The sequence below is a fragment of the Nicotiana tabacum genome, chromosome 11 (genome assembly GCF_000715075.1).
Source record: "Nicotiana tabacum cultivar K326 chromosome 11, ASM71507v2, whole genome shotgun sequence".
Classification (NCBI taxonomy): domain Eukaryota; kingdom Viridiplantae; phylum Streptophyta; class Magnoliopsida; order Solanales; family Solanaceae; genus Nicotiana; species Nicotiana tabacum.
Genome location: NC_134090.1, coordinates 151,091,702 through 151,117,946, shown reverse-complemented (window position 1 = coordinate 151,117,946; position 26,245 = coordinate 151,091,702). Strand labels below are relative to the sequence as shown.

General features: G+C 37.7%; 1 protein-coding gene and 1 pseudogene across 4 annotated transcripts; one reads left to right on the top strand and one right to left on the bottom strand.

The window, feature by feature from the left end:
- Positions 1–14,606: 14,606 nt before the first annotated feature.
- On the top strand, positions 14,607–19,124 carry LOC107804607 (uncharacterized). 4 transcript variants are annotated; one of them, XM_075225572.1, is made up of 8 exons: positions 14,629–14,746; positions 14,877–14,950; positions 15,551–15,598; positions 15,733–15,866; positions 16,072–16,189; positions 16,337–16,788; positions 16,936–17,233; positions 17,728–19,124. In XM_075225572.1, the coding sequence occupies exons 5-8, from the start codon at positions 16,085–16,087 to the stop codon at positions 18,892–18,894; spliced, it is 2,022 nt and encodes a 673-aa protein (XP_075081673.1). In that variant the 5' UTR covers positions 14,629–14,746; positions 14,877–14,950; positions 15,551–15,598; positions 15,733–15,866; positions 16,072–16,084; the 3' UTR covers positions 18,895–19,124. The 4 variants fall into 4 exon arrangements, with proteins under 4 accessions (XP_016484014.2, XP_075081673.1, XP_016484015.2 ...); XM_016628529.2 differs by lacking the exon at positions 15,551–15,598 and having other exon boundaries at positions 14,638–14,746; XM_016628528.2 differs by lacking the exons at positions 15,551–15,598; positions 15,733–15,866 and having other exon boundaries at positions 14,607–14,746.
- A 2,165-nt stretch (positions 19,125–21,289) lies between these two features.
- LOC107804608 (uncharacterized) lies at positions 21,290–25,270 on the bottom strand (annotated as a pseudogene).
- Between the last annotated feature and the right edge of the window lie 975 nt (positions 25,271–26,245).

Genomic DNA, 26,245 nt, shown 5'->3' with positions numbered 1-26,245 from the left:
TGCTGTTGAAGCTCGTGCCTTCTTTGATTATTTTTTATCACTTATTCTTCTTTGACTGGTCCACGTGTCATGACATGTCATCTTATAATGAATTCCATATATAAACTTAATTTTTCCCAATACAATATTAAGAAATTCACCTTCTTCTTTTTTTGGTTAAAATCAAAAACTTTATTTAACCAAGTAGAATATTTACAATCCCCTAGCTCTTTTGGACTCTTGAGCTAGTTCATATACATCCTTTTGTCATCTATTGAGAAAAAAAATATCAAACTAACATTCTGTTATCAATACCCAGCTACTATTTCTATCTAGCTAGGATAACTAATCAGTTTTTCTAACTTTTTTCTCCATTTATCTACTTGTTGTCCTCGAATATGCAACATTAGGACAATCTCTTTTATCCTTTTGTTATATGTTGTCTCAATTTCTTGAAATCTTCTATTATTCCTTTCCTTCCATATCTGATATACCACTGTTGTAAATAGAAACACTAGTATTTCACCCTTTATTCTATTCACCACCACCTTTGTTATCCATTCTATTTCCTCATCCCAGCTTCCTATCTGATGTTATGTTTCTGTCCAGTTCAACATTGCATTCCACATATTTCTAGAGTCGAACAATAAATGTTCAAATGTTTCCTCAGTGCTCCAGCTGCATAGTACACAATCTTTGTTAACTATTATACCCCATTTTTATAGTCTTTAAATAGTAGCTAATCTTTTATGTAGTGCCAACCAAAGAATGAATTGATGTCTTGGAATTGCTTTTGAGGTGGTCACTAATATCTTCCAGTTACACTTCTGGTACTGAGGTCTTGAAGCCTTGTACAATTTTTTGATACAGAACTTACCTCCCTTACAATAAGAATTCAGTGTGTCATTTGGACAATTCTGCATGAACCACTCTCTTGCATCAAAAATCTTCTTGATTATCTAGCTTGCTTGCTTTAGAGTACCCATATTTCAGATATTCCTATCTTTAATGTAGAAACTGTGAATCCATTAAATCCACAAGGTCTCCTTCCTCTCAGTTATGGCCCATTGTAACGACCCGACCGGTCGTTTTGAACTTTTGCACTTTGATCGCCAGTTCTCGGGCATGACTTGCCCCGTATAATGTATTATGACTGATGCAGATCGTTGGTTTTGGTTTTCAGGAAAAATCAGAATGAATTTGAAGGAACAGTCTCAGTTGAAAGCTTTGAATTTGAAAGGTTTGACTAAGAGTTGACTTATTTGTATATGAGCTCGAATCGGAAATTTTATGATTTGTATAGCTTCGTTGGGTGATTTATGACTTAGGAGCGCGATCGGAATACATTTTGGAAGTTCGTGGAAGGATTTGGCTTGAATTGGCAAAGTTAATATTTTGGCGAATTCTGGTTGATAGGTGAGATTTTGATCCTAGGGTCGGAATGGAATTCTGAGAGTTGTTGTAGCTTCGTTATGTCATTTGTGATGTGTGTGCAAAATTTCAGGTCATTTGGACGTCGTTTGGTCGACTTTTTGATCGAATTCGGATTTCGGAAGTTTTGGAATTCTTAGGCTTGAATCCGAGGGTGATTTGATGTTTTGATGTTGTTTTGAGCGTTCTGAAGGTTGGAACAAGTTTGAATTATGTTATGGGGTGTGTTGGCATGTTTGGTCGGGGTCCCATAAGGCTCGGATATGTTTTGGAAGAGTTTTTGGAAGATTTTGCCGTTTTGAGAATAAGCATGTAATGATCCAAAAGTCCATTTTTAGTTCTAGAGATCGAAATTTAATTTCGAGACTTCCGGAATTTTGATAATGAATTATAGGACTGATCTGGAAAGTTTGGTCTAATTTCATCAAGTCGCGATTGGGTTTTTGACACGAAACATGAGTTAATTGTTTAACGAGCGAAATGGGTATTGAACTGAGCAAATGAGCTCTGAATTGAGTTTTGACTGAAGGGCTATGTTCGTATTATTATTTGTGACTCATAGGAACAAGAATCATCGAATTCCGAGTTCGTATGATGGAGTTAGAGCCTTTTTAGTGAAAAGAAAAGCTGCTGCAATTTTCTGGGTAGTTTCTGCATTTTTCGCACGTGTGAACAGTGACCGCACCTGCGTGAACAGTACCCATGTATAGTACACGTGAACAGTACACGTGAATAGTAAAAAACATATGAACAGTACCCCCAAAATTCTGGACAGTTTTAAGTCCAGTAGTCCGGTTTTTGGTCATTTTTTTGACTGCCAAGCTCGAGTTTTGGGCAATTTTGAGCGAGAAATTACGGGACTTCTTGGGGTAAGTGTTCTTTTTGTGATTATATTTCATGAATAAATCTTCATTTTTGGCGTTAGATTATTGATATTTGAAGAAAAATGGAGGAATTTTCTAAAATTCCATAAAGATAAATTTTTAAGATTTGAAAGCCAATCCGATGTCGGATTTTGGTAAAATTTGTTTGGTTGGACTTGTGGTTGGATAGGGGTTCATATTCCGTGACTTTTGTCATATTCCGTGATTTTCACTTGATTTCTCACTGCTTTACTGTTTAAAGTGATTTTACTGCTTCAGTATGGAATACCTTGTGCTTTTGTGTGATTTCTTGCCTTCAGTCTTTATTTATTATTGTTACTCACTGAGTCGGAGTACTCACATTACTCCCTGCACCTTCTGTGCAGATTCAGGTATGTTTTGGCTGATCGAAGGCAGAGTCATCAGGGTTTAGCAAGGTAGCTACCGGCGTTCGCAGCACTGCTTTTCTCTCTTCTCATTTCATTAGTCAATATTTGTACACTCCAGGCGTTCAGTGGTATTTATACCCTAGTAGATGCTCGTGACTTGTGACACCCCGGTTAGGGCTATATCGGGTTGTGCTTCCGTTAATTATATCATTAAATCATATTTAAACTGTTTATTAATGTTTAACTTTTTTTGAAAAGGCGATATAGGTTTGTTGGCTGGCCTTGTCTTCACGAGAGGCGCCATCATGATCGGAGCAGGGTTTGGGTCGTGACAAGTTGGTATCAGAGCCTAGGTTACATAGGTATCACGAGTCATGAGCAGGTTTAGTAGAGTCTCGCGGATCGGTACGGAGACGTCTGTATTTATCCTCGAGAGGCTGCAGAACCTTTAGGAAAACATCACATTCTTGAATTCTTATTGTGCATCCTTTGATTCAGCTTGAAATGTAACTTTTTGAATTCCTTCCACGTGTTCGTATGCGTGCATGAGCGCTCAGTATCAGATGTGCCTTGATGGTTTGTGATTTCCCGATCGAGGGGCGATGTGTGATCTCTGTAAGTTGATGTTGGGCTACTCTAAAGGACTTGAGGACGGATATTTGCCTATGGCTTGAGCACCGAGGTGTTGATTGTGTGAGCAAGTGTTTTGAACTTATATGTTCGGTATTGTCCCTATTAGTGGAAGTGACGGTTGAGTAACTATGTGATGAGTATGTTAGTTTTGTGAGATGTATTTATATGATTTGGAAACGACAAGAAGGGTCTGCTGGAGGATAGAAGAACTATTAGGTGCTTGAATTCCATCTTGATTCGAGGTATAGCCCCGAGTTATAGGCGTGTGAAGAATCTTTTCATGCTTCCCAGTTGTGAGTGAATTAAAAAAAATCATGTTGCGGTAAGACTCAGGAAGACTAAGTGACTGCATACAGTTTATGATGGTGGAAGGTATACATAAATGTTAGTTAAGGCGAAGCAGGTGGGTTATCTCCTACAAAGTGTTCTGGAGTTGTGTGATCTTTATGTTGTTTGTTAGAAGATCCCATTTACAAGTGAAATATATATGTGAATTTAATTTGGGTCACTTAAGAGAGTGGGTTTAATTGTTATGAGAGTAAATACGAGATTTGTATAAGATATGAAGTACCAGATGGTCTATGTTCCATGAGCTTATGAAGGATTGAGTTAATCTCACTATGGTATTATGGAAGTAATAAAGCGTATGTGTTATGAGTTATGGTGCGTGTTTGACCTATGGCTTTGAGCCAAGTGGGGCAGTCCGCTATTGAATAGTTGATTGCACGGTTATGTGCTCTAATGGTCCCAGTTCGAGGCGCATTTGTGAATCAGTTATGGCTCGAGTAAAGGAAATTTTAATAAAGGCTATGTTATGTTTTATGGGTGTACGCGAATCGGGGAAAGACTTGAGTTGTGGTTGGTAACGAATGCTCGGTGCATAGAGTAGGAAGTTGCTTGGTTATATTGGAATGAGGTCACATTCTGTAGTGTCGGAGTGCTAATGAAGCACAGGTTGTTCGGTTCATTTAATCAATATAACTACGGTTTGAGCAGTGTGGATGACTCTAGAGAATGGTCCTATTATGTTCAAAACTCTACATGCAATAATTGGAGGCTTCTAAGTTGTACTTATGGATAGAAACTGAGTTTTCAGTCGAAGATGGCAAGATTTGTGGTATTTTCTATATTAATTATGGGATTCTATATATCAATATCGGGAAGGTGAAGGTAATGGCTTTGGGGAACACTTAAAGAGTATTCAGCGGCTTAGGAGCCTTAGACGGTGTAGCTTTATGCTTGGGTTTCGTGTGATAAGCCTAGGTTGAGGAAATTGTGGTGCTACAGCAAGAAGGAATATCAAGTTGAAGATGAATCAGAAGGAATTTAGATAGATGGGGTATCTTGATAGTAGACCAAATCGGTATGGTAAGGATATGATTAATTCCTTGTGTGTGTTAGAGGTAATGAGTTCCTACAGCTATTTTGCAACAATGCTCTTGGGTTTTGATGGCTTGCTTAGCTTGGTCTAGTTAGAAGGATTCAGTCCTGGCAGTTGAATTTGTGCAAATGGAATTGGGAGAGTTCTTATTGATTTCTACCATGGTTGGAGAGGTGCAATTTCTCCGAGTGTGAGAAGCATAGGATACGTAATGATTTTTCTTCTAGATGGGATCAATGGAAGTTCTTCGCTAGATGAGTTACAGTTCAGTTCTGAAAGGAAGTTCATAAAACTCTTAGGCAACGGGTAGCCTCAGATGATTAAGGAAATGGTACTACTAATTGGAAATGATTTGACGAGAGTCTATGTTTTAGTAAAAGGGCAATGTTATTAAGTTGATAGCACTTTGGTAGTATTGCAGCACCTTCTTTTTAGATCGACTGGTGATATTCAGGTTTGCTTGGTGGCACACGGAAATTTTAGAGTATCTATAGTGGAATGATTGGGTATTATAGGTGTGGCATATATTCGTACGGCGAAATTGGGATAGGATATAATGATTCATGTGTCGTATGGACGTAGAGATGGAAGTTCTCATATTCAGGCTATGTTGTGATTGTAGATCGTGTGTATCAGCACTGTTTAGTGACTACCGAGATTTGGAGGCCCGAGCGGATCTTTCTTTGCTTTGTATGTTAGGTTTTGGATGTGATGTTGGGGATTTAGACTGATCGTCTTAGTGTTGGGTTATTCTGGACTATTGCATTATGGGCTAGGTTGGAAATGCCAAAGGTTGAGTGGCGATGTGTGTCGCGTTATGTTCTAGTGGAGTGGTTTATATTTCATAGACCCAGCGGACGGCTGGGAAGGATTGTTTTTCTTAATTGGGCCTTCGTGATGGATGTTAGTGAAGAGGTTTCTACCATTGATTCAGTTCCGGTGTTGAGGGACTTTCCGGAAGCATTTGTTATGGCCGGGCATATCGTCGGGCGAGGTTGTGGATTTCGGTATTTATGTGATGTCGGGCACCGTATCGTATGGCTCCGGTAGGAGTTATGGTAGTTGAAGGAGAAACTTTAGGCTTCCTTGGTAAGGAGTTCATTGGCAGGCTAATGTGGATGCGTGTTCTAGCTCGAGTCGGCTTGGTTGGCCCCGAATTGTATTGTTGAGGGATAGGTTGATTCGACCGTTATTGAGCTTATTAGTGATCTAGGGAGATCTATGAGTTGCCTTTCTGTGTTGCGAGACATTATTATCTATTGGTTATGGGCACATATGGTGCGGTTCTAATGGGGTTCATAGTGGAAATCGAGCGGGAAGAGTAATCGGGTATTGCTCGGTGAATGGTGTATCGGTTACGTCCTATCGGGTTTGCGTGGTATATGTTACTTGTTTCACCATTGGTGTAATGATTTGCTTTGGTTCCAGACGTCAAATTGTGCGTGGTTGTCAATTTCGAGCATAGTGACTTGAGGTGTCCCATGTGGAGCACTGTTTGGATAGGATCGCGCATTATAGTGAAGCTATGTGGAGATATGACCTTGCAGGTTAGATTCGTGTGTCCTATTCTATGATGTGAGACGGGTTATCAGCCCTGTGTTATGGTGGTACTGGTGAGCTTGAGGTACAACTCTTTCATTTGAGTCATTTTCATGATTTGAGTATGTTCGGACCGTTGTTTATTGGTGCGCGTATTATGCTAGATGTGGATTAGGCCTCTATTGGTGTGACATGTCACCAGGGTAGTGTGTTGGGTCAGAGGAGATCGTTGGGATCATTAATGAAAATAAACGGATTCGATTTCACCATGTTTGATGGGTAAAAATCGAGGTTCGGTTCAAAAAAATTGCTATGGTAATTGCCAGAGGAGAAATGGCTTCATGAATGGTTGATCTAAGAAATGCTTGTGGTTTATTGCGTGTTTCATTTATTGTTGGCAGTATATGAAAGTGTTGGAATGAGACTTTAGCTAATAAGAGGTTTTCTATCGGTATTTGGTTGTTATGGGCAGCTGTTGTGAATAGAATTTATTGTTGCGAGCGTTAGAGTTATATGGTATATCATGGGATTGCTCCCGAGGTTGCAGGCATGGGTTACTACAGCTAGTTCGGGTCTATTCAAAGTATAGGTGTGAGGTTTTGATCGTATTGATGGTTTCAGAAGTGAAAATGTGGTTCTATGGTTTATGGGCTAGATTGGATTGTGTAATTTTAGTTAAACGGTGTTATCGGACCTATATGAGATAGGGTGACATGGGATAACCCCCGGCTAAATGCATGGTAAGGTTATTCAGCGATTGGTGGGCTTTTATAACAGCTCTGGGTATGTTCGAGGACGAACGTGTGTTTAAGTGGGGGAGGATGTAACGACCCGACTGGTTGTTTTGAACTTTTGCACTTTGATCGCCAGTTCTCGGGCATGACTTGCCCCGTATAACGTATTATGACTGATGTAGATCGTTGGTTTTGGTTTTCAGGAAAAATCAGAATGAATTTGAAGGAACAGTCTCAGTTGAAAGCTTTGAATTTGAAAGGTTTGACTAAGAGTTGACTTATTTGTATATGAGCTCGAATCGGAAATTTTATGATTTGTATAGCTTCGTTGGGTGATTTATGACTTAGGAGCGCGATCGGAATGCATTTTGGAAGTTCGTGGAAGGATTTGGCTTGAATTGGCAAAGTTAATATTTTGGCGAATTCCGGTTGATAGGTGAGATTTTGATCCTAGGGTCGGAATGGAATTCTGAGAGTTGTTGTAGCTTCGTTATGTCATTTGTGATGTGTGTGCAAAATTTCAGGTCATTTGGATGTCGTTTGGTCGACTTTTTGATAGAATTTGGATTTCGGAAGTTTTGGAATTCTTAGGCTTGAATCCGAGGGTGATTTGATGTTTTGATGTTGTTTTGAGCGTTCTGAAGGTTGGAACATGTTTGAATTATGTTATGGGGTGTGCTGGCATGTTTGGTCGGGGTCCCATGAGACTCGGATATGTTTTGGAAGAGTTTTTGGAAGATTTTGCCGTTTTGACCATAAGCATGTAATGATTCAAAGGTCCATTTTTAGTTCTAGAAATTGAAATTTGATTTCGAGACTTCCAGAATTTTGATAATGAATTATAGGACTGATCTGGAAAGTTTGGTCTAATTTCATCAGGTCGCGATTGAGTTTTTGACACGAAACATGAGTTAATTGCTTAACGAGCGAAATGGGTATTGAACTGAGCAAATGAGCTCCGAATTGGGTTTCGACTAAAGGGCTATGTTCGTATTATTATTTGTGACTCATAGGAACAAGAATCGTCGAATTCCGAGTTCGTATGATGGAGTTAGAGCCTTTTTAGTGAAAAGAAAAGCTGCTGCAATTTTCTGGGCAGTTTCTGCATTTTTTGCACGTGTGAACAGTGACAGCACCTGCGTGAATGTAACCATGTATAGTACACGTGAATACCACGTGAACAGTACACGTGAACAGTAAAAAAATGTATGAACAGTACCCCTGAAATTCTGGACAGTTTTAAGTTCAACAGTCCTGTTTTTGGTCATTTTTTTTACTATCAAGCTCGGGTTTTAGGCAATTTTGAGCGAGAAATCACGGGAATTCTTGGGGTAAGTGTTCTTGAATCCCTTGTGATTATATTTCATGAATAAATCTTCATTTTTGGCATTAGGTTATTGATATTTAAAGAAAAATGGAGGAATTTTCTAAAATTCCATAAAGATGAATTTTTAAGATTTGAAAGCCAATCCGATGTCGGATTTTGGTAAGTTTGTTTGGTTGGACTCATGGTTGGATGGGGGTTCATATTCCGAGATGTGGGCCCCACGGGCGAATTTTGAGTGCAATTTCAGATTTTTAATGGAAAATGTAGAATTTCATATTGAATTAATTCCTATAATTTTTATTAACTGAATCGAATTATTGTGGCTAGATTCGAGGCATTTGGAGGTCGATTTGAGAGACAAAGGCATCGCGAGCTAGAGGATTAGCCGGTTCGAGGTGAGTAATGATTGTAAATGATGTCCTGAGGGTTTGAAACCCCGGATTTGCACATCGTAGTGCTATATTGAGGTGAGACACGCGCTGGATGATGAGCGGGGGGTCTTTTACTACCGGAGATTGTGACTTGGTCCATCCCGATTGATGATTTTACGCATATTTGATTGAAACTTATTTGTTATCATCATGATTTGGGCTGATTGCCATACTTGGCCTTCGTGCCAATTATTTGAATCCTTCGGGAATTTTTATTACTATTTCCTCACAGTTTTGACTTATATTTAAACTCAGTCCTGTTTATAATTATTGTTTTACAAACTCAACCGCTTTTATGCAGATTTGAAAACTCAAATGATATTTCTAAATGGTATTTTGGGCTGAGAACTACTGTTTTACAAATGCCCGAGGGGCTTATGATGATTTCCGGACTGAGTGAGGCCGAGGACCATATGTGAGGATATGCCGAGTGATATGAGGCCAAGGGCTTGAGATATTTTATATGCCACGTGGTGGCTTGAGTGATGTGAGGCCGAGTGATATGAGGCCGAGGGCCTGAGATACTTTATATGCCACGTGGTGGCTTGAGTGATGTGAGGATATGTTGAGTGATGATGCCACGAGGTGGCTTGATATAGCGCTTGGGCCGTAAGGGGGCCCTCCGGAGTCTGCACACCCATAGTGAGCGCGGGTACCTATTGTTCTGAGTGATTGATACTATGCCCGAGGGGCTGATATGAGTGATTGTGAGGTAGCCCGAAGGGCTGATACTATTCTGAGAGTGAGCCCGAGGGGCTGTTACTATTCTGATATTGAGCCCGAGGGCTAGCACTGTTCTGATATTAAGCCCGAGGGGCTGGTTCTATTGATATGCCCGAGGGGCGGTTTGTTGTACATGTTTTGCCCGAGGGGCTGTTTACGTTTCTATCGATTTCGTTACTCACTTGTAAACTACTTGCTTTATCTGTTGGGGAAAAAAGGGATTTTCACTTGGTTTCTCACTGCTTTACTGTTTAAAGTGATTTTACTACTTCAGTATGGAATACCTTGTGTTTTTGCGCGATTTCTTGCCTTCAGTCTTTATTTATTATTATTACTCACTGAGTCGGAGTACTCACATTACTCATTGCACCTTCTATACAGATTCAGGTATGTTTTGGCTGATCGGAGGCAGAGTCATCAGGGTTTAGCAAGGTAGCTGTCGGCGTTCGCAACACTGCTTTTCTCTCTCCTCATTTCATTAGTCTGTATTTGTACACTCCAAGCTTTCAGTTGTATTTATACCATAGTAGATGCTCATGACTTGTGACACTCCGGTTAGGGCTGTGTTGGGTTGTGCTTCCGTTAATTATATCATTAAATCATATTTAAACTATTTATTAATGTTTAACTATTTTTGAAAAGACGATATGGCTTTGTTGGTTGGCCTTGTCTTCACGAGAGGAGCCATCATGACCGGAGCGGGGTTTGGGTCGTGACACCCATAATAACTTGCATAGGACAGCCTTATTCCAGTAATAGAGATCTAATATATTTAACCATCCTGCTGATCTTGGTCTGCATATAGTGTCCCAGACAACCAATGATCTCCTAGAATGATCAGTACTTCCAGTCCACAAGAAAGTTCTACAGACTGCAACTATCAGCTTGATGATCTTCTTAGGAAGTAGAAACACATGTGCCCAATATGTTTGCATCTCAAAAACTACACTCTTTAGCAGCTGTAGCCTTCCACTATATGACAAAAACTTAGCTATCCAGCATTTTATTCTTGCTATTATCTTCTCAACCGGAGGCATCCATTGTTGTGTAGACAGTTTTCTTGAAGATAGTGGCACATCTAGATACTTGAATGGAAGCTCTCCCAATGTGAACTGCATCTCCTCTAGTATCTGGTCTGTAAACTCCTTGAGACTCCAGCTATATATAGAGCACTTTTATCCATATTTGCTTCAATCCTGACACCTCAGAGAAATGATTGAACCTCCCTAGCATTAGCTGAATTGAAATCCTGTCTGCTCTACTACAAAGGATCAAATCATCTGCAAAACAAATATGTGTTATATTATTTTTAGAACATTTTGGGTGATGGTTGAAATCTGGATTTTGATTCAGCTTCTTCAAGGATCTATTTAGGTATTCCATCACCAGTACAAACAAGTAAGGAGACATAGGGTCTCCTTGTCTTAGTCCCTTTTTGGCTTGGAAATTTTCTGTTAAACCCCCATTTAACAGCAAAGAGTAGCTGACTGTCGTCACACACTCCATTATCAGATTTACAAATCCCACAGGCAGTCCAAATTCCATCAGAATCATTTTCAAAAAAGGCCATTCTACTGAGTCATATGCTTTCCTTATATCAACTTTAATACAACACCTAGGAGACACCCCTTTTTGATTGTAACCTTTCACCAATTCATGTGCTATAATTACATTGTCCAAAATGTTCTTCCCTCTATAAATGCAGACTGAGTAGGCCCCACAATAGAATCTACTACCAGCTTCAATCTAGTTGTGATGATCTTTGTTATTATCTTGTAGAGGGTCGTACAACATGCTAGTGGTCTAAATTCTTTGACAAATTTTGGTCTTGTAATCTTTGGCACTAAGGTCACAGTAGTACAGTTTATACTCTTCAACATTTTATCTCTCATGAAGAATTCTGTAATTACCTTCCTGGTTTCATCTCCAATTACACTCCAATAGGTTTTGAAAAATTCGGTAGTGAATCCATCAATTCCTTGTGCCTTCTCATCTGGTAATTCTCTCACTGCTTCATCAATTTCCTCCTCTATTACTCTGACACTAAGAAGTTGTTGTTGCTCTTTGCTAAGACATGGCCCATATCTTGCAACTTCTATATCAATACAAGGCAGTTCTCTAGCTGATGTACCCAATAGAGACTGAAAGAATCCTCTAAATTCTTGTTCTATCTTAGCAGTATCTGTCATCTTATTCCTTTGCTCATCAAATATTATTGATATCCTATTTCTTGATCGTCTGGCCTTCAAGTGAGCATGAAAGAACTTTAAATTTTGATCTCCTGCCTGAATCCATATTGCTGTATATCTCTGCCTTAGTACTTGTTCATTTATACCTTCCCGCTTTTTAATTTGTATCAGCAGCTTCTTTTTTGTGTCTATTAACGAATTGTTGAATGGATCTTTATTCATTTCTCCTTGGACTCTTTTCAATTGGTCTCTAGTCTTTCCTATTGTCTTCTCCAGTGAGTTCAGTTCTTTATTCATTGTCTTTGTTCTCTCCTTTATATTGTGCAACTTCTTCCATACTGAGAACATAGTACACCCTTCAACTTTTTGCCTCCATATCTCTTGAACAGCTTCCTCAAACTTCTTCTGCTTAGAAGCACAGTATATAATCTGAATGGTTTAGGTAAATTATTTCTCATTACCTCAGTATTTATAATGATGGGGGAATGATCCGAGACACCTGGCAATTCAAAAATTGCTTCTAGACTACTATAATGAGTTAGCCAAGAAGCATTTCCAAATGCCTAGTCTATATTACTGTAAATTCTATCCTTAGCATCTCTTTTATTGCACCATGACCATTCATACCCTTTCATGTTCAATTGCCCCAGCCCAATATCATTTATACATTTTTGAAAATCTGTTATTTCTCCCTGATGTACTGGTTTCCCATTGAGCCTATCATTAACAAACAACACATTATTGAAATCTCCAATAACCAGCCAAGCCTCTTGTATACTTTTACTAATCTGCCTTAGCTGCTCCCATAAATTCTTTCTTTCATTCAGTTTGTTCATCCTATATACAAATGTAACATAGCTTGAGAAGCTTGATCCCTTGTCTTTTACCTTACAATACACTAATTGAGATGTATTCCCAATTATTTGGACCTACACCAAACTGTCTTTTCAGAATATCTAAATCCTTCCATTGTTTGCCACAGCTTCATCTGAGTATATCTTCCATTCCTTGTTAAACTTCTTTTTGATTTTCATTCCACTTCTAGGTTTTATTCTTGTCTCAAGGCAACCTAGTAAAGCAATTTTTTGGTTAAGCAAAAAGGCCTTGAGTTCTTTTTGCTTAAAGGGCTTGTTAAGCCCTCTTATATTCCATGAGCTAAGGATCATGGAGGATTTTTCTCATTGAGGCTAATCCCTTCAATCCTTCTTTTAGTATTGTTATCATCTTGTATCACCAATGGACTGTACCTATTTTTGTTCAGCATGTTGATAATTTCTTTCTCCAGTAATGCTCCCCTTTGCTGTGAATTGGTCTTATCCTTCATCTTCTGTTTCCCTCTGGCTGTCTTAAATGTCTGCATATCCATTTCCTGCTTAGGTTCCCCTTTGTCTTAGTGTTGTTATCATATTCTGCTCTTTTTGCATTTCTTGTTTCTCACTCGGCTGGTTTTCCTCTTGTACATTACTTTGTCCCTTCTTCTCTATTACTTGTTCAGTAATAGTTTTTTCCCTCCACTGTTTTTTGATCTAGTTTCTGCCTATTTGTTTTTTCTATTTCCTGCTTGTTGTACCTCACTGGTCTTCTTCTTCACTGCTTTCTCACAATTCTCTTCATGAGTACTTATTTGGCAGCATTTTTCACAGAATACAGGCTTCCATTCATACTCCAGTGTTTGCACTCTATACTATCCTTCTTCTTCTTTTTTTTCAATTAGCATATCATCTGGAAGTTCTTGTGAGACATCCATCTCCACCAGTATGCGTGCATAGGATATCCTCACCCCTTCAGCTGTCAGTCTATCTGAGCATATAGGTTTCCCTAGATAGCTGGCTATTCTCCCCAAATTTTCCTGAGTCCAGTATTGTATAGGCAACCCTTGGAAAATCATCCAAATAGGTATTTTTCTAGTCAATTCCTTATTCATCTGAAAATTCGGCTCCCATTGCTTCAGAATCAAAGGTCGATTATGGAATGTATAAGGCCCTTGTTGAATGAGGTTATTCTTATCATCCTCATAATTAAATCTAAATATGAAATAGCCATTATCATGCAAAAACACTTGAGGTGTCTTAATGAAATTCCACACTCCATTACACAAACTTTAACATCTCTTTGAAAGAAGGATTTCCATCCAATACATACCCAATAACCGTCTCCTTACATTTTTGTGTTTGCTCTGCAACTTCCGCTCTATTCAACCTCACGATCTTCGTCCTTTCCTTTATTACTGGTGCATAATAGTCCAATTTCATTCCCTGATGTAAAGCTTTGTTTCCTTTGACCACATCAGCTAAGGTCGGTTTCATTTGAGTTGGATCTGCTCGATTTACTGAGAAATTCAACTTCCTCGCTGCATTGTTAAGATCTACCTCCACTGGCTTCTCATCGTTGTTGCATTTCGAAGCTTGTATGGCCGTTGGAGCACTTCCCATTCTAGTCATCCAATGATCTAGTTGCATTTGACCTATCAGTTGTGGCACTCCTGTTTCCGGTGTTACCAGTCGTCCTCCGTCGTCCTCCGTCGTCCTCTTCCGATATTGTACGTGGTGCAATTGGTTGAGATCTCCGCCTAGCCATCGTCTTAAGCGTACGTTAGCTGCCTTGCTTAACGTGTGCCTGTAGAGCTCAAGCCATCGAAATTCACCTTTTAGTATTAGTTAATAATGAAATTGACCATATTAACATTAATTTTTTCATTGGAAATACAATAAATACTTCTTAACTCTTTATTTTAAAGATAACTTTTAAAAAAAATAATTTATTTTTGATATCTGAAAAAATTAAATATTGTGAATTACTAAGGGAAAAAACAAAAAACAATCAAAGTAACCGGGAGTAAAGGTTCAAGTCAGTTGTATCTCAAAAACTCACGTATTTATTACAGTTAAGAGTTAACTGTGTAAAAAGTAGGTTAAACAAGGACAGAAAAAAGTAAAAAGGAAACCTTGGTCTGGTCTCTATCGGACACGAATTGTAATATACAACTTGCTTTCTTCATTTCCAAAGCTACCCCTTCCCAGAAACTCATAAACTGAATAAGTCCACCTTAAACTAAACCATGAATTCAACTACTACTATTCCCTTTCCCTTTTTAGGATCTCAAACTTAAGTCACCTTCAATTTCAAGGTGAAGAAAATTTCAAATCTTTATTCAATTATTTGTCTTACTATGTCAACTCTCATCATTCTTTTCAACTTTTTTCTAACTTGACTGGGTTCTTTGATTCTTTTATTGGGGGTATTTAAATAATTGGCAGTGCCATTTTAGGAGCTGAACTCTGAGCTTCTTTTACAAGATGACAAGTCATGGGAAAGAAGATCAAGATCAGAGGTACTAATCTTGCTATACTTTACAGATATTTCTTTATGTGACTGTAGAATTATGAAATTGTTAGATTTAGGATTATTTCGTTTCTGGGGTTTAACTTTGATTGCTTTAAAACACCTCTTACTGCAGAAACCCAGTAAAAATTGTTTCTTTACTGTTAGTGGAACAAAAGTAAGCAGATGAAGTAAAAATGTCTTCTTTCATTAAGATGGAGATGGGGAGTGGGAAATTTTTCCTTTTTTTCTATGAAAGTAGTGTCCGCGCCAGCTTGCGTGTACCTCAACTATTTCACCCCGGTACTTGCTACCTCCCACTAGCACCCGAGATCAGAGATGTGGTTGTTATACTTCTTAGTTTCTCTTGGGTCCAGTGTAATCCCACAAATGGGGTCTGAAGAGGGTAGTGTGTACGCAGAGTCGCAGACCTTACCCCAACCTTGAAGGCAGGGGCGGATCCATCCCTTTGGTACTTTCTGTGTGTAGTATAAATTTATGTGTAAAAAATTACTAAAATTACAACATATAGTATATGAACGCTAACTTTAAAAATATTATTGGTTTTGAACCCATAGAATTTAAATTTTGTATTTTCCTTTGCTTGAAGGTAGAGAGCTATTTCTGATAGACCCTCGACTCACAAAGTCAATTCTAGGTAAAGAAAGGTGAAAATCTTGGGTAGTGATGATAGACTCAGTTGAAAGATTCAACTAAGAATTCAACCTCTTTAGATTTTACTTATTGATTAATAGAGCAGAGAAATTGAGTTCCATCTCTATTGTTCACTAGGGAACATCACTCAAGTATAAGGCTATCTATTAGATGAAGTACTAATATGCTCACTCTCCTTCGATAAAGAAGATAGACAAGTAGAGGGAGTTTCCACTCGGGAGGGCGAGGGAGTGGGATATCGACATTTCAAGGTATATAAATCTCAGTCACTGCTTGTATATTGAAAATTTAGTACTTTGCGAGTTAAGATTTTTTCTGAAGCATCCTCTTGCATGTTCAGTTCCTAAGGATTTATCAAGTTCATAGGCAGTGGGATGATTTTATTCCATTTTTTACCTCAGTGAGTTGGATGTTATTTTCAAATGGAACTTAATATTTTATAATTTTCTTAATCAGGAAAATCCTTGGCATGGAAGATTCTAGTATGACAATTGAATTTCTCCGTGCACGATTATTGGCTGAAAGGTCTGTCTCACAAACAGCAAGGCAGAGAGCTGAAGAACTATCAGAGAGGGTTAGTCTTTAGCTTATAAACGTACAAGCACCAAAATTTTGAATCTTTTCTTCCTTCCTCAGCCCACCACGAGCTTAGTCTATTTTATCAAAGATTTTCTGCAATTGGAGTGGAAAAGGTGAATGCTTTTTAATTAATGTGTTATAGGTGTTGGAACTGGAAGAGCAGCTAAAGATTGTGTCACTACAAAGAAAGAAAGCCGAGAAGGCCACTGCAGCTGTTCTTTCCATCTTAGAGAACAATGGAAGATCTGATGCTTCGGAGGAGTTTGATTCAGGCTCTGATCAGGAAGCGATATTCTCTGATTCTAAATGTGCTGAGTCCGCTGACAATAGAGACGAGCGAAAGCCAACTTCATCAAATGTGAAAGAGAAAGAAAATGATGCAGATACATTCTCAAGCTCCGAGATTGTATCTTCTCCATCAACTGGTAGAAGTTTGTCGTGGAAAAGTGGTAATAATCATTCTTTGCAGTCTTTCGACAGGAAGAAATACAGTGATTCTGCCTGGAGGAGGTCTAGTAGTTTTGCATCAACTGGATCTTCTTCGCCAAGACGTTCTGGAAAATCATGCCGACGGATAAGGCGCAGTAACACCAGGTAAGTTCTTTAATAAGTTTGAGTTATGATTATGCTAGGTAAATTCCTGATACATATTTTACGAGCATCATATGCATATCCACCGGTGCAATTAGAGTTCCTCTTTATCATCGTTCCCTTTTTAACGTCATTTCTTTTGTGGACCAGATCAGCCACTGATGAATTACAAAATACTTCTGGTGGATGTCCCTCCGAGATTCTTCCTTCTTCTGCTAACAATGGGACTCAATCCTTAATGGACAGTGCTGGCGATAATGATGCGAAAAATCAACTTCACTTTCATGCTTCAGAGATGTCAGAAAATCAAAGGAAAGCAGATGAGAATGATGAAAACATGGAAAGAGCTCTACAACATAAGGCACAACTTATAGGGCAATATGAAGCTGAGGAAAAAGCCCAAAGAGAATGGGAAGAAAAGTACAGAGAGAATAACAGCTATGCGCAGGTATATTTATGAATTTTTGCTCAGGTAATTTATACTGTTCATCTGTTGACCAACCTGTGCATAGAAACTGATGTCCGAGGTCATTGTTAGACTAATATACACAAGAGCATAGCCGTCAAACAATGACGGAACTCCTGATAATTTATTCACGTAATAGCTATTTTTCATATCATCTAATTCTCTTCCTAATTGGATTTTAGTCTAGTGCTAGATTCTGGTTTTTAGAGTTAAGTTTGTCAAACCATGATGATCCTCTAAACGGAAAACAGAAGATTCATATAGCCACCTCGACTAGTTTGAGATTGAGGTGTAGTTGGTTGGTGTGTCATATATTTCTTAACTTGTACTGTTAATTTTGCTTCTATTTTTGCTCTTGATGCGTTTCGCTGCTTTTGCTTTAGTCCAGTACACACCTTCATAGATCATTTGCTGGTGAAGATAATGCATAGATCTGTTAGACAATTCATTTCAGTTGTCTTTCATAAACTACTCAGGATTCATGTGACCCTGGGAATTACTCGGACGTGACTGAAGAAAGAGATGACATGAAGGCATTTGAGCAATCATACTCAGCTGAAATGATAAATTTGCAAAATCATGCAAACCAATTCCAGGAAGCAGATATTCGCTCCATGAACGGAGTTACAGACAATGTTCCATCCACTCCACATATCGATACTGGACGACGGAAGGATCAGAATTGCAGCAAAGTTTTTACCTCAGAGTCAGCATCAGAATTTGCATTCTCAAAGTCTAATGGGAGTTGTCCAGAAAATCATGGCCCGATACCTGCTTATAGTCACCATCAGTCTATGTCTGCGAATGGCCCCCCTATGCACCCCTTGGAAAATACTATTCCATCTTCTGAAGGTAGCAGTTCGCAAGCAGGACAAGCTTTTGAAGGAGCTTATGAAAAAGCCTTGGTTTCTCAGAACGCTTCAAATAATATAGGTTCTATCCTGGGGGCACTTGAACAAGCTAAGTTTTCACTCAGCCAACAGATCAATGACTACAAATCTTCTGCGGAAACTGTAGGACATTCTATTCCTACAACTAGAACTGAGGACAGATTAGATATTCCACCTGGGTGCCCTGGCCTTTTCAGACTACCAACAGATTTTCAACCTGAAGCAACTGCAACTGCCAGCTACTCGGGTTTGTTTTCAAGGTTCAGTTCAGCAAATTATTCTCTTGAAAATGGCTCTGATAAATTCTCTACAACCCCTTACATGGAGCCTGGATCAAATGCTATTACAGGAAATAGGTTTTCTTCTCATTCCACCCGACCTATCACAGATGTCGGTTCTGGAGTATCTTCACAAAGGCCTGTCTTGGAAAACACCTTACCCAAAAGTCTACCATATTCCACTAGATTCGACTATCTTAATTCTCCCTCGAGTTTTGGTCTTCCGTTTTCTAGTAAATCAGTGTACCCCACCTATCCTTTTTGCCTCAGTACAACAACTACTACGTCTCAATCCCCAAGTTGGAGTCCACTACATGAATCCTCACCGACCACATTCAGCCCCATTGTAGTGCCAAAATTATTATCAGGTGAAGAAATGTACCTAAGATCACTTCCTAGGAATGAGACAGGTACAACCCCATCATTTCATGTCTCACATTATGATACTCATCTGAGACCAAACCTGTATAGGTAGCTGGTATTGCTCAAAGCACTGCATTTCATGTAATATTGGTTTAGGGTTAGAATGAGAGGTTTGGCTATGTATCTATGTCGCTAGTTCTTTTTCTTTATAGTCTCTCTCTATCTATTTCTTCATCTATTATGAATGAGAGGTTTGGCTATGTACCTATGATATTTGAGGTGGTTGTTGTATTTAAATGTGTTTGTAGATGGAATCAATAAAATTTGTCAGCAATTAGACTATCATGGTTGCTTGACTGGATTGTTTATGTTATTCAAGGGCCCGTTTGGCCATAAAAAGAATTTCATTTTTTTTGCTTTTTTTCGAAATTAGTGTTTGGCGATAAAATTTTCAATTTTCACTTGATAAATTTCGAAGTTTTTCGATAATTTGAAAACTCCAAAAAAAAAATCAAAATTCACTTCAAATCACGCACAAAAATTCAAAAACGACCCAAAATTGTATTCATGTCCAAACACAACTCTAATTTTCAAATACTATTTTCATTTTTTAAAAAATACCTTTTTTCAGAAATTTCACAATTCTTATGTCCAAACGCCCACAAAGATGGTCAAAGTGAAAAAAGGCTGCTGATGAGAAGATTATTTATGTTAATTACACCATCTAATTGATGATCCTAACGGTAAGCGATAAGATTAGCAAGATTATAGTCCCACTTGTTCAAATTAGACTGTAATTTTCTTATTTTTTTTACGGAGAATCCAAAGTAAGAGGGTTTTTTTACTAGAGTAATTTTCTTTTATACCGATTGTGTATATAACTTAAAACTATTTAATGATTTCGTGGAGATCCTGAACATTCCTTCAAGGGGGAGGAAACAGAAATAATGTTACGTCCTAAAACATAATGTATAGAATTGGAAATGATTTTACTCACAAAAATACTAAAATACGGATCACGAATGAGACTCAGTGAGACTTTTTTTTTCTTATTCAAAGCGCATGCTTCAAATTATTGCAAAGGATATATATACACACTAATTTGGTAGTAACGAAATAAATTTGAATCTTTTGTTTGTCTACTTTACAGATACGGTCTTTTTTTGACCCTGCGTTGTAGGATATTTTGTGCACTGGACTGCTTTTTGTTTGTCTACGTGGCTCCTCCTTGGCAAATGTCAAAGTCAAGTCAGGCAACTATTAGAAGGATGGGCAAATATGAGAAAATATCAACGATGTAAGAGCTTCTTACTCTTTCACCTTTCAAAAGTCGAAATAGAACCAAAAGGTAAACAGTAAAAAAAAAAAACAAATCAAATATTTCTGTGGTAAACTTCAACCTTTTCCTTGAAAAGAAAACAAAGAAGATTCAACAATGCAAAAAGCCAGCCATCATGAGTTGCTTCATGAAATGACCAAGTCAAATTAAGTGTCTTTAAAAGGATTTTTCTTAGAAATATCTTTGCCAGTTTATGACCAAGAAAGCTACACAACTACATAAACAATTATCACATAAAACATTCCAACTCAGTTCTAATCCCTTCACTTATCAAAACATAATATTTGTCAAAGCCTAATCCCATCTTCCCAAAACTTTTGTTAGTCTTTAATCCAAAAATTCCCTTTTGTCAATCTTTTATTGATTCATTTACTGGATCTTAGATTGAATATGATTCTAGAGTTCTTCAAAGACCTCTGCTTGAAAAGTGGAGACTTCTTCAAGAATATATTTCCAAATAAAGATCAAGAAAATGAAGCTCAGATGAGTCCTAACAAAGATCAAGAAAATAGAGGAATTGATGAATCTCAGTTAAGGCTTGAGAGGTTTAAGGTGAAAACCCCAGAGGTTAAATCAACAGGAGTTGGTCAAAGTGGTCCAAACACTTCTAGTTCCAAATAGCTCTCTGAGAACAACAAGATCATTTCATTAAATTTTTTGCTTTTGACTTTATGTAGATTAGACTTTAAACCTTATTTCTTTGTTCTTTTTGGAGTATATATAGCATGTGCTCTTTAATCATTGGCTTGATACCAATACTTGTGCTCTTTAATCATTGTCATATATTCCAGCATTTATAGACCAATCCTTCTCTGATTTGTTTTAGTTCCAATATATCACTTTCTGTCTGTCCTCTATAGATATCATACCCTTAAAACCAATGACACCAAAAGAGTATAGTTTTCTTCTTCTTCTTCTTCTTTTCTTTCCCCCTCCCAATTTAGGAGGATTTATAGTACTTCCACACTTCCCCTCCTGCATAACTAGAACCCAAGACCTAACGGTTGTGGGTGAAGGTAAGCAAGCCTCACTTGTCGTGTAGTTTTCTTCAAATATACCAAATCCTGATAGTACAATACAAGCAAATATTTCAGGAACTTGTCCGAATTTGACAACTGGTAAAACTAGGAATCATGTAACTAGTGCTACTTTTGTAAGGATGATCACATATAACTAGACTAAGGTGTCTTGTGTTAAAACAAAGATATCTTGGGAAAAATACTCTCCACATTCTAACATTAAGCAGAAAAGAGGATTCTGCTATGCTAATTCAGCGAACATTCTCTTTTTTCTTATTGCAACTACTACCTATATTTTCCATTTTACAAATGAAAACAAAGAAAGGGTGCTATTCACTCTCTTCATCGCTGTTCACGTGAAGATGATTCATGTTCTTTTCTAGAGGAGGAAGTCCATCGTCAGAATCATTAGAAGAATATTCACCTTCACTATGGGATCCAGAATCCTCTGTTTTTAGAGCTTGTGGAATATTTGAGGTTTGCGAGGAAAGCCACTCATTCTGAGTTGAAACAATGTCAGCGCTCGTCTTACATTCTGAGTATGCCTTCAAAAGTTCTTTATTGAGGGACAAGAATGCATGACCCCATTTGAACTTGCTGAGCAGTAGATTTCCAGTTTCCTCCTCACCGCATATAATTAAACCTGCTGCTAAAGCCTCGACACAAGACAGCTCACACGGACGACCATAGTTTACTGGATTTGCTGCTACCAACCATGGTAAAAGACGTGGAGCAGCACAGCGCAATTTTGTGAAAGGTACATCATCCAAGCGAGCCCATGAGCAATCTACTACAGCTAACCCCCTTCGATCAATTAAACTACTATCTTCTCTTGAGATACACTGTGATCCAGTGGGACTTAAACAAACGCCACCAAATCCAGTACCAACTCGCAGCTCTTTCAACATACCAAATCTTGCAAGCTTCCGTCCAGTGCACCTTTTAGCATCGCACTGACCAAAATCCCACATAGCCAGCTGAACTCTTGGACCTGTTGGTTCCTCTTCTTCCACGAGTTCTGCGGGTAAAGACTCTTCAGCCCTGAGAGAATCAATAGGTTGACGGGTGCGGCTAGATTCTCCTCGATGAGAGTGATGATGGGTTTTACGCCTTTGCTTGTTACCACCCATCGCTAACGTATTTGATTGTACTTCTTGAAATACTATTTAGATGGTGTTTGCCACCTAAGGAACTTCCAATAACTGATCACTTTCTCTTATTTTCTCATATTCTGCATATTGTCAATGATTCACTGAGGTAAATAGCTTATATAATAAAAAATTCTTCTATCAAGTGGATCAAAATATTGAAAGAAAGATGAACTACATGCTGCCCCGAGGGCATTCATTGCTCTTGCAAATTTAACGAGGCAGCATCAAGTCTGGAATTAAGATATATCAATACAATCAATACACCTTAGTTTCACAGTCAATATGCCTTAGCTTCAGACAACAGCCAATATGCTTTATTACTGCGATATTGCATTATCAGGTTACATTTATATCCACTTAAAGCCACCGTAATTCAAAATACAAAAACCAACCTAAGATTCCATCCTATAACTTTAGTTTTTGCGCTTATATGAGTAAATCACTCCAACAACTCATATCCCAAACACCATACCTCGCTTAAATGATAATTGACTTTTATAACAAAAAGACTCTCATAACCTTTATATGGTGCCAATACATGATAGACCATCACCCCAACCAATAAGCTAATAGAGAAGAAGTTTTTCTCCAAGAATAGTCAATGATTTTGTCCAAAAAGAAGCAATGATTAAGGTGTTCTATTTATACTTTAAATCAATGAAGATTGCCAGCAACAACAACAAACCCAATATATTCCCACAAGTGGGGTCTGGGGAGGGTAAATAGTACGCAGACCTTATCCCTACAGTGAATGTAGAGAGGTTGTTTCCAGGAGACCCTCGACTCGAGGAAAAATGAGAAAAGAGCAGTAGCAACAAGCAATAATTAGAACAACATAAAAGAAAACAAGGCGAAAGGAACAACATGTAGTCATAGAAATCCACAATATTATAATACAAGATTGCCACTAATAACACTGGAAATGTCTGGAAACACCGACAACTGCCTACTAACCTACATCTTCCTATTAAGGGTCATGTCCTCGACCTTCACATTTTCCTATTAAGGTTCATGTCCACGGTCAGCTAAAGCAAAGCCATGTCTTGCCTAATCAACTCTCTCCAATGCTTTTGGTCTACCTCTACCTCTCCTAAGACTCGCCAAGGACAACCTCTCGCATTTCCTTACCGGGGCATCTATACTTCTCCTCTTCACATGCCCAAACCATCTAAGTGCGCGTTTAGACATAAGAATTGTAAAATTCCAAAAAAAAAAAGAGAAAAAAAATTTCAAGTGAAAATGGTATTTGAAATTAGAGTTGTGTTTGGACATGAATATAATTTTGGATTGTTTTTGAAGTTTTGTGAGTGATCCAAATGAAAATTTTGAAAAATAGTTTTTTTGGAGTTTTTCAAATTTTCGAAAAATTCCAATATGCATCTTTCAGCTGAAAATTGAAAATTTTATGAACAAACACTGATTTCGGAAAAAAAAAAAAAAATCGAGAAAAAGGCAAATTTTTCTTATGTCCAAACGGGCTCTAAGTCTCGCTTTCTGCATTTTGTCATCCACAGGGCCACTCCTACCTTGGCCGGAATATCCTCATTCTTAATTTTATCAATCCTTGTATACCCGCACATCTACTTTCATTGCTAGCAAACGTTTAATAATGAAGGGAAATGTTCCATAATTTTTTAAAATTACTGTTGATTCCACTATTCATGCAAATGCACTATTAGGCTAAGTGTCAGCTTGCTTTTTTCTTTTTTGGGGCTGGCAAAATTCTCCTATAAACATTTGGTTTTAGTGAATCCATATAGATATGCTTTTAAATTGTCAAAACAACTGCAGTTATGTATTTATGTGTTAGATTATCCATCTATATTATACAAATATTTTAAAACTTCATTCCCCATAATGTTTTCTTAGATTTTATAGTTACGAAGGAATGAGCAATTTCACTTTAAAATCAAAAGGAAAGACCAACTTCATTGACGTCAATGACCTCAAACAAACTAACCATTAACCCGTACCTTGATAGATAACCTAATCAGGAATATATCTGTTTGGCTACTATAAGACAAACACTCTTATTCATGTAATCTAGACAAACTCAAATGAAACCACAAGATAAATAGGTAATCTAGTATTCATGTAGTTCGTTTAGTAAAAACATGTTTCGGCATGGAAAATTGGAAATTATAAAGTTAATATCACTCTTCTTTTCTACTGTTAGTACTAGTAGTAGTAGTAGTAGTAGTAGTAGTAGTAGTAGTAGTAGTAGTAGTAGTAGTAGTAGTAGTCGTAGTAGTAGTCGGTAGTAGTAGTCGGTAGTAGCTTGTTTGAGATTTCTGATGAGAGGTTATTTGGGGGAGAAGGATCAATCAGTGGTGGATGCAGATGAACCCAGTCTTTTCGACATGGAGCATAAATACTGTGTGAAAAATCACTAAAATTTTAATAAATACTTCTTCCGTCCCATTTTTTATGGCACACTTTCCTTCCTAGTCTGTCGTAAAAAGATCACCTTTCTATATTTAGAAATATGTCAACTTAAAAAGTTTCCATTTTACCCTTAATGAGCTGATTTACAGTAAACAAATGCATATGACTTGTTTTAAACCACAAGTTTCAAAAATCTGTCTTTTTTTTTCCTTCTTAAACTCTAATGCTAGTCAAATACAAATGGGACGGAGGTAGAATCTAACTAACCTAAGGGAAATCTAACAAAAATAGATCCCCAAAACTTGATTTGAACATACAATCAAAAAAACATACAACCCAAAAAAGCACAAATAGAAACACAAACACAGAGTAGCTCACATGAATCGCACCAAAAAAATTACAGCAATAATTGCGACAAGAGAACAACAATATATGGAGACGTATCAGAAGAACTTACAAGGACGAAGCACAGCTTGATGAACTTTTAGAAACGAAGTGAAAGAAGCGTAGCCAGGGTTTCGAAAGAGCACAAATTCTCTAGCTTTGGCGAAAGAACGGCAATTCTGAAGTCACATAAAAGACAGAGAAAGTGACAAAATGGTCCATTAGGTTCAGGTTATGTTCAAAATGGTGCTTAAATATACTTTTAAGCAGCTTTGGTCGTCTAAATATTTCAAAAGTGGGCACTTTTGGTCTCCATCAAATAATTAATAAACTTTAATATTGTTATAAATATTTTATATTATGGATGTTCATTTAGTACTCAGTTGTAAATAAGCTTCCTGAAGAAGCTTATCTATATGGGACTCCACCGTAAATATTTTTATCTATTTAGTACTCTATTGGAAATAAGCTTCCTGAAGAAGCTTATCACTTCGGTACCTGGTTATGGATAAACATTACCCTAGGTAGAAGATTATCCATATCTGGTATAGTAGCAGCTTACACAGCAGCTTGCGTAGCAGCTTACACAGCAACTTGTAATAGCAGCTTACACAGCAGCTTGTAGTAGCAGCTTGTAGTAGCAGCTTGCGTAGCAGCTTCCTTTCTTCTATAAATAGAAGAGATTTCAGTTCATTATGTACATGAGTTTGAATTCGAATAATATATCAGTTTCTCTCTATACTTGTCTTTACTTTATAGTCTTTATTTTATAACACGTTATCAGCACGAGACTCTGTCATCTCGAGCAAATACTTTGAAAGTATCAAAGGTACGAACTTTCTTTTTGTAAATAATATCAAATCTTTCTAAACGTGAATTTGTAGTATTGGATATATCGGGCAAAAGATACGTGTCTTGGGTGCTTGATGCTGGAATTCATCTTGATATGATGGGTCTAGCAAACACATATGCGTTTTACTTGCTATGTGTGTTGCTGCCATTAAAATAAAATAAAAAAGGTACTTAGGAACCTAGAAAGTGAGCCATAATCATTGGACGAGATTCTGGAGCATTTTATGAATTTTAAAACACTATAATTTGTATATCTTTATGTTTCGTTTTTCACTTACTCGTTTTCGAATTAAGATTCTAATTTTACTCCAGAAGAGTAATATTGCATAGGAA

Coding starts and splice junctions, on each gene's coding strand:
- LOC107804607 (XM_016628528.2), top strand. CDS start 14,916: ATGACAAGTCATGGGAAAGAAGATCAAGATCAGAG. Junction 16,190..16,336: donor CTGAAGAACTATCAGAGAGG/GTTAGTCTTTAG, acceptor AATGTGTTATAG/GTGTTGGAACTGGAAGAGCA. Junction 17,234..17,727: donor AGAATAACAGCTATGCGCAG/GTATATTTATGA, acceptor TAAACTACTCAG/GATTCATGTGACCCTGGGAA.